General features: G+C 46.1%; 1 protein-coding gene across 1 annotated transcript in view; it reads left to right on the top strand.

Annotated features, from left to right (window-relative positions):
* The first annotated feature begins 1,268 nt into the window (after positions 1 to 1,268).
* Positions 1,269 to 9,038, top strand: part of tnfaip1 (tumor necrosis factor, alpha-induced protein 1 (endothelial)) — a 30,551-nt gene continuing 22,781 nt past the window's right edge. The window contains exons 1-3 of the mRNA XM_083914364.1: positions 1,269 to 1,393; positions 3,888 to 4,237; positions 4,642 to 4,811. Coding sequence (XP_083770490.1) covers positions 3,997 to 4,237; positions 4,642 to 4,811 — 411 coding nt within the window. The 5' untranslated portion in view covers positions 1,269 to 1,393; positions 3,888 to 3,996. The remainder of the gene's footprint in view (positions 1,394 to 3,887; positions 4,238 to 4,641; positions 4,812 to 9,038) is intronic.

The raw sequence follows: 9,038 nt of genomic DNA, 5'->3' as shown, positions 1-9,038 counted from the left end.
CTAAGGAGAAAGCAGCTTCAGGCTAACTATTGGGTCAGCTTGATGGGTCAAAGGGATGACCACCCAGTTAAAATAACAATACAGGAAAGCTGGGAGAGAGAGGTGGCAAGATTCCCAAGTTTTGGATGGACCGGGAAGGCAGTGGCACAGGAAATGTCCATATATGATAAAAACTTTTGTACAGGAGTACTGTGGCCATCAGTACCTTTATGGGAACTGGAGGTACCAAAGATCGACTTAGAGGTACTTGAGATTAAATCACATAATCCTGACTCAAATTTGGTGCATCACTTCCAGTGTCATGTAATAGGACAATATCAAGATCACATATTAATTTTCACTGATGGCTCAAAGGATCCAGAAACAGGTGTTACAGGAGCAGCTTTCATTGTGCAGGGATGGAATGCTCAAGCTTTGAAGAGAACCTCAAATTTCCTAAGCGTGTTCACTGTGGAATTATACGCAATCCTGATGGCAGTGCAATGGACAGAGCAGATCCAGAACCATAAGGTGTTGATATGCAGTGACTCTGTGTCAGCGAACAATAGTGTTGGGAGAGGATCGTCAAAGAGTCGGCAAGATCTTGTATATGACATTCTTCTGGCCATAAGAGATGTGAAAAGGAGAGGGGTAGAAATATCGTTTCTATGGGTCCCAGCTCATGTCGGTATTGCGACAAATGAAAAGGTTGATAAGTTGGCCAAGGAAGCTGCTCTTAAGGAAACTGTAGATATCAACATACATTTATCAAAGGCAGAGGGTAAAAGTATAGTTTGGCAGGAAACCATTTTAAAATGGCAGCAGCTCTGGGAGCAAGAACACAAAGGCAGGCACCTGTTCTCATTATCTAGTAGGGTAACTGATTCAGTTAACATCTGCAAAAGAGGGGGGTTAAGACGTAAGGAACAGGTTACTATTTCTAGATTGAGAATTGGGCACACATATCTGAACAGCACCTTGTTTATTTTAGGGAAACACCAGAGTGGCTTGTGTTCCTGTCTGGAACATGAAACAGTACAACATGTTTTGATGTCTTGCAGAAAACATGATCGCCAGAGACAAGACCTTCTTAGAGAATTGCAAGAAATTGGATTAAATGAAGTTTCTCTTAAAAGTATTTTGGAAGTGGGATCAAGCAGGAGGGGAAAAAGCAGTTTTTTCAGATTCTTAAAAGACACTGGGCTGTATAGTAGAATATAGAGCACTAAGGTACTAGTCCCATAGGTGGCAGCAATGCAACTTTTGGTTGCCGGCTGCCGTAAAACCACAAAGAAGAAGAAGAAGAAGAACTTCTGAACAAGTCAACTCTCCAAACTGTTGTGGACTTTCGTCAAAGCCAGGTTAATTATCCAGACTGAGTGCGTTTATCTGAACACGTAAAGGCAGCTCTTCGGTATGTATACTTCAAAGTTATTAAAGTGATTCCTGGTTTCGCGTTGTTCACTGCTGGATGGAGGTGAGGACGATCAAAAAAAATGTGTTTGGTAACACACATCTGAATAATATAACATTTGCCGGACATTATTTTACTTGAAAACTAATCTGCTGTTTGTTCAGTTCAACATCTTAACCCATATTTAATACATTTTCAGCTCATAGGTTAGTACGCCTGGTTGTTCCTCCCTTAAGTTACTCGACATTAGCTAACAAATTAGCACAACACACCCACGTAGGAAGTAGCGGTAACAGAGTGAGTGACGCAAAGAAATATAAGTTAACGCTACTATGTTTCGATGCAATAAAGCATTGCTTGGTCAAATATTAACAAGATGACCATTGTCTTTTTCATGTACGCATTGTACATGTATATACACACTGTTCGGTTATGTGTCGACGAACAAGTAGTATTCCAACTGTCAGATTTTGAAGGGAGTTCAGGCTACATTTCTGACACTTTGACTAATATAATATGCTACATTAAACCATTAGCTCTCACCGGCAGAGCTTGCGGTTCTCATTTAATTTTAAAGTACAGGCTTAACTATTTGTTAACTAAGCTATCTGTAAATGTTGCAACGTGACAGAAAGCTCACTTGCTAAGATTAAAAGTAAGGTAACGCGGATAAGTCCAACATGTGGTCGTCATAGTTACTGCAGGGGGTCCGACAAATTGTTTGATAATCTTTCCCAGGTTTTTTAAAATTAAAAGTTGAACATGTAGAATCTTTATTAAAAGCTATATTAAAAAATACACCCACGGGGGCGAAAGTATTGCTTTTCCATTAAACAAAAAATATATATCTAGTCTGAATTAATATTTAAAAAAATGTGTTGACGGGTTTGACAATGACTTTCTGTCACGTTCTGTTTCCATTGTACCAGTCAATTGTATTGGGCATTGCGGGTTGCCAAAGTTGGCTGTTGTTGTGCACATCTACATATTAATTATCACCACACCACTGCCTGACAGATATCTTTGTGCAAACCTCAGTCTCTCCATCTCTTCATTTGCCTTCAGCCTCAGTGTCACTGCTGTTGAAGCTGCTGCTCTGCTCACACCCATAAAGCTACAGAAACAAGGACACATTTTGAGTTGAGAGCTAGCTAGCTAATCAGTTACACACTACTCAAAGAAAGACTTCCATTTGTAGACTGGCTAATGTTAAATACTGTTGTCAATTTAATTTATTAGTCAAAATTAGTCGTCACCCTGTATGATTCATCACTTGACACACTTAGCAACGAACCTAGCAACCCGACTGCTGGAAAAAATTTTTTTTGTTGCGACTGATGTTGAGACACTAGATGACAGTGTTCTGCTCATTCTCCATATTCAACCTTTAACATGAATACAACTATTCAACTATACTTATTATTTGTATTTTTTGTATTTGTGAAAAAAAAAAATACATTTACACAACTTTAATGATAGGCTTAATGGCTTAGAGGCAAGGTAGCCACTAAGGTAGTCATGCACATCGACAATTGAGCTGATGTGGCGTTGGCATAAGGTTAGCCAGTAACCCCGAGGCTCCTCCTCCTTCCGCTGCGTGTGTGCGTGTGTGCGTGTGTGCGTGTGTGCGTGTGTGTGTGTTGGTGCTCCTTGATCATTGCTAATACTAATGAATGCAAATAAATGTTTCTGACGATACGCCCAAGCGACTTAAGTGTCTTCATAATGTATGTTAACATTAGCATATGATACAAATGTTAATAATGATCATTTTAATATCTAAGTAGTGTATGCACCATACAAAGATGTGTGTTTATAGGTTTTAGGCTACCATAGCTGTTAGGCCCTATTTATTATGCAACTCAATTTATAACAATATTTGTAGTAGGGGGTCCCTGGCCTAAAAACGTTAAAGACCCCTGGGTTAACGCATTAGCTCTTGCTTACCCAGCCATGACACGTATCTCTCTGTGGATACTTGGATGAGATTCTGCTTCAGCTTAGGGGTTAACACAAGCTAACCAAACATCTTTTAAGAGATAGCAGGCAGCTGGTCCATAAGTTAAGACCACAATGTTCATTTGCTAGCACATTCCTTTTTAATGTTTTAGTTGTTTGATGTTTGAATTGAAACTTTTAATGTGGTAAACAACGCTGTCACAATAATCAGTATTCTGTTAAACAGAGCTGGAAGAGATTAAAGATCGGCTATTATAGTTATTTCAGTATAAGTAAGCTGCCTGCCGTTGAAGATGTAGTAATAATTAGTCCCTTTACTCCTGGCCTCTCCCTACCCCTCTAGTTTCCTACCCAGTCACATTCCAGTTAATAGGAAGGGAAATTTAGGAAAAGATAACCATGTGGTAAGTGGCTTCCATTCTGTATTGTGATATGCCTTCAGCCACCGGGCGTCCTGCTTTACCAGTCATTTATCAACACTATGTAGATCCATAGAGAATTTTTAGCTACAAGACAGTGCTCTGTGTTTTGCCAGGAATGATCTGGAGCAGTGAGAGGTTGTGGCGGCCTCATCAGTAGCTGTCACCACGGCGGGGGACCTTCGGACCTCCGTCTGCAGGGTGGTCATCTACCTCCAAAGGGACATGTCCGGGGACAGCTGCCTGCCCCAGCATCACACCCAGTCCCACTCCACCTCCACAGCCCCCCCTCTCGCCTGTCCCAAGACCTGCAGTTATCAAGGAGCGGTGTGCTTGGGCAACAAGTATGTCCGCATCAATGTTGGTGGGACCCTGTTTTACACCACACTGCAAGTGCTGAACAGGCAAACCTCCATGCTGAAAGCAATGTTTAGTGGAAAGAAGGAAGTGTTTACTGATAAAGAAGGTAAGCTATCTGAGAACTGCAGACATGTGTGACTGTTGTCCATGAACACTGACTACATCTATTTATGCTGTTTTCTTTCCACAGCACATTTGTATTTCTATTTACATGACTTTCAGGCTAAAAATCACTACAAACAATAACGGTGAGGGTTCAGAGAATCATGACTGATTATATGTATGCGTTTAAAAACACATGACTTCACTGATGAATATATGAAACTAGAAACTAGATCTCTATGCACTACTAATGGACACCATCAGTGTTCATGAGTGTCATTGCCTTTTACTATTATGTTGGCCATGCATCGTTTTGAGTGGAAATCTACAAACTCTGTTCGTGCCACAGTATCGTGCACCAGTGGCTTAGATGTACATGTTCTCTACATGGTCTGTTGTTCTGTTCAGGTTGGATCCTGATCGACCGTAGTGGAAAACACTTTGGCAGCATCCTGTGTTACCTACGTGACGGCACTGTCACCTTACCCAAAGGTCGTCAGGCTGTCCAGGAGCTGCTAGTTGAGGCAAAGTATTACCTTGTCCAGGGCCTAGAGGAGCTGTGTCAAAACAACCTGCAGGTCAGTCACACCCACACTAATTGAGATTTGAAATATAGAGAAAAGATAATGTAGACTTTAACAGGTTAATAAAAAAAACAGTTCTTTTTCTTGGAAGCCATTGGTGGCAATATTACTAATCTGTAAATAGAATTGCTTTCAGGCAGCATTGGATTTACACGGTTTTTGCATAAATTAAATTTTATTCACTGGATTACCCAAGACAAAGACATTCCCAAGTGGCTTAAGGGGTGGCAATGGCGACTGGATGGCCGGTCAGTCAGCCATTTCACCACTTTTGCCGCCGCAAAATTTGCACAGTCATCCGTGGTTCCCTTAAAATGTGTTAAAATAACTTCAGCATTAGCATTGTCCTTGTGAGCATGTTGATGTTAACATTAAGATCGAAGTTCTGCTGGCTGTGCAGGTACTAGCATGGCTTGATTTATCTATAAATGTATTTGTGTCAAAAAATTAACTTTCACACTATATATAGCTTCTAGTGCGCATGCGCAGAAGTTGCATGCTGCCTGTTACTGCTCCAGCCTTTGAGTTCACTTTTTAAAAACTTTCTTAAACTTTTATTCTCTTTTTGTTCATTCTGTCTCTTCACCCTAACTTCTGTGAAGTTCATCTCATCTCATCTCATCTTCATCCGCTTATCCGGGGTCGGGTCGCGGGGGCAGCAGCTTTAGCAGGGGACCCCAAACTTCCCTTTCCCGGGTCACATTAACCAGCTCTAACTGGGGGATCCCAAGGTGTTCCCAGGCCAGCGTGGAGATATAATCTCTCCACCTAGTCCTGGGTCTTCCTCGAGGCCTCCTCCCAGCTGGACGTGCCTGGAACACCTCCCTAGGGAGCCGCCCAGGGGGCATCCTTACTAGATGCCTGAACCACCTCAACTGGCTCCTTTCAACGCAAAGGAGCAGCGGCTCTACTCCGAGTTCCTCACGGATGGCGGAACTTCTCACCCTATCTTTAAGGGAGACTCCAGCCACTCTCCTGAGAAAACCCATTTCGGCCGCTTGTAACAGCGACCTCGTTCTTTCGGTCATGACCCAGCTTTCATGACCATAGGTGAGGGTAGGAACGAAGATTGACCGGTAGATCGAGAGCTTTGCCTTCCGACTCAGCTCTCTTTACGTCACAGCGGTGCGGTAGAGCGACTGCAACACCGCCCCCGCTGCTCCGATTCTCCGGCCAAACTCACGCTCCATCGTCCCCTCACTCGTGAACATGATCCCGAGGTACTTGAACTCCTTCACTTGGGGTAAGGACTCATTCCCTACCTGGAGTAAGCAATCCACCGGTTTCCTGCTGAGAGCCATGGCCTCAGATTTAGAGGTGCTGATCCTCATCCCAGCCGTTTCACACTCGGCTGCTAACCGATCCAGTGAGTGCTGAAGGTAACTGACCGACGATGCCATCAGGACCACATCATCTGCAAAAAGCAGAGACGAGGTCCTCAGCCCACCGAACTGCAACCCCTCCCCACAACGACTACGCCTCGATATCCTGTCCATAAAAATCACGAACAGGATTGGTGACAAAGCGCACCCCTGGCGGAGGCCAACCCCCACCGGGAACGAAACCGACTTACTGCTGAAGATCCGGACACAGCTCTCGCTCTGGGTGTACAGAGATTGGATGGCCCACAGAAGTGACCCCCTCACCCCATACTCCCGCAGCACCTCCCACAGTATCTCCCGAGGGACCCGGTCATATGCCTTCTCCAGATCCACAGAACACATGTAGACTGGATGAGCATACTCCCAGGCCCCCTCCAGGATCCTTGCGAGAATGAAGAGCTTGTCCGTTGTTCCACGTCCAGGATGGAATCCACATTGTTCCTCTTCAATCTGAGGTTCGACTATAGGACGAACCCTCCCTTCCAGCACCTTGGAGTAGACTTTACCAGGGAGGCTGAGTAGTGTGATACCCCTGTAATTGGCACACACCCTCTGGTCCCCCTTTTTAAACAGAGGAACCACCACCCCGGTCTGCCACTCCCTTGGCACTGTCCCAGACTTCCACGCAATGTTGAAGAGACGTGTCAACCAAGACAGCCCCTCCAAACCCAAAGCTTTCAGCATTTCTGGACGAATCTCATCAACCCCTGGGGCTTTGCCACTGTGGAGTTGTTTGACTACCTCAGTGACTTCCGCCAGGGATATTGACAATGATTCCCCATCAGCCTCCAGCTCTGCCTCTACAAAAGAGGGCGTGTTAGTCGGATTAAGGATTTCCTCAAAGTGTTCCTTCCACCACCAGATGGTGATCAGTTGACAGCTCTGCCCCTCTCTTCACTTGAGTGTCCAAAACATACGGCCTCAGATCAGATGATACGATTACAAAATCGATCATCGACCTTTGGCTTAGGGTTCTCTGGTACCACGTACACTTGAGCATCCTTATGTTCAAACATGGTGTTAGTTATAGACAATCCGTGACTAGCACAGAAGTCTAATAACTGACGACCACTCGGATTTAGATCAGGGAGGCCGTTCCTCCCAATCACGCCTCTCCAGGTGTCTCCATCATTGCCCACGTGGGCGTTGAAGTCTCCCAGCATAACTATGGAGTCCCCTACCAGAGCACCATGCAGGACTCCATTCAGGGTCTCCAAGAAGGCCGAATACTCTGAACTGCTGTTTGGTGCATATGCACAAACAACAGTCAGAGTTTTCCCCCCTACCACCCGCAGGCGTAAGGAGGCGACCCTCTCGTCCACCGGGGTGAACTCCAACACCGCAGCGCTCAGCCGGGGTTTGTGAGTATCCCCACACTCGCCCGGCGCCTCACACCCTGGGCAACTCCAGAGAAGAATAGGGTCCAACCCCTATCCAGGAGTACGGTTCCAGAACCAAGACTGTGTGTGGAGGTAAGCCCCACCAGATCTAACTGGTAGCGCTCCACCTCCCGCACAAGCTCCGGCTCCTTCCCCGACAAACAGGTGACATTCCACGTCCCAAGAGCCAGCTTCTGCTGCCCGTGTCTGGTCCGTGGAGGCCCCTCACCTTCACTGCCACCCGATGGAGAGGAAGGAGGTGCCACGTCACTTTTTCGGGCTGTGCCCGGCCGGGCTCCGTGGCAAACCCGGCCACCAGGCGCTCGCCGGCGAGCCCTCCGTCTGGGCCTGGCTCCAGAAACTTCTGTGAAGTTCTGCCCTCTAAAATGATGTTACTTTCAATTGTTTTGTTTTTTTCGTGCTGTTTTTATCAATGCCGCCTCCACCGGGACACGCTGCCAGACCAGCTGACTTTCCACCTGAACTCTGAAGAAAAACATACTGGGAATGCAGAGGTGGGAAGCAAAGTCAGGGCAATAGAGGAGGGTCGAGAAGGGACGGGCTTATGGAAAGGAGAAGATTTAAGCCCTGTCCCCCCGTCTGTTGTTATGGGAAATGTACGGTCTCTGAACTGACGGCACTAACGCGGAGCCACCCAGAGTACCGTGAGTGCAGTCTGATGTGTTTCACGGAGACATGGCTGCACAGGGACATTACGGACCAGAACGTCTCCGTAGATAGCACCCACACCATTCGGGCTGACCGGGACTGCACCAAGAGCGGTCAGCGGAAAGGAGGGCGGCTTGTTGTTCTAGTAAACAGCAAATGGTGTAATCCTGGTCATATCACCATTAAAAAAAAGCTCTGTAGCCCAGATGTTGAACTGCTGGCTGTTGGTCTCCATCCATACCATCTGCCTACCCTGCGCATGTCATCACTGTTCTGAACATCCCTCCCTCTGCAAACCCGACATCTGCCTGCAGCATCATACACACCACCTTCTCCAGTTTGGACTCAACACCCCAGTGCCCTCATCATCATGTCGGGAGTCTTTAACCAGGTCACCTTGGAAAGAGTTCTGCCGACCTTCCAACAGTATGTGAGCTGTCCTACCAGAGAGGAGAGGAATCTGGACCTGATGTATCCTAACATTAAGGATGCATACATCTCCTCTTCTCTCGCCCCTCTGGGCAGGTCAGATCATAATCTGGTTCACCTCAAACCCTGCTATGTACCTCTGGTGAAGAGGAAGCCTACGACCACAAGGACTGTGAGGAGGTGGTCTGAGGAGGCTTATGAGACACTGCAGGGCTGCTTTGAAGTGACTGACTGGCCTGCACTTTGTAAGCTGCACGGGGAGGACATTGATGGGCTCACTGAGGGCATCACAGACTACATACATTTTTGTGTAGACTGCAATGTCCCAGCTCGGACTGTAACCTGCTACGCCAACAATAAAC

The sequence above is a fragment of the Echiichthys vipera genome (genome assembly GCF_963691815.1).
Source record: "Echiichthys vipera genome assembly, chromosome: 5".
Lineage (NCBI taxonomy): Eukaryota > Metazoa > Chordata > Actinopteri > Perciformes > Trachinidae > Echiichthys > Echiichthys vipera.
The sequence above is the reverse complement of the archived record's forward strand: the minus strand, read 5'-3'. Positions and strand labels throughout refer to the sequence as shown.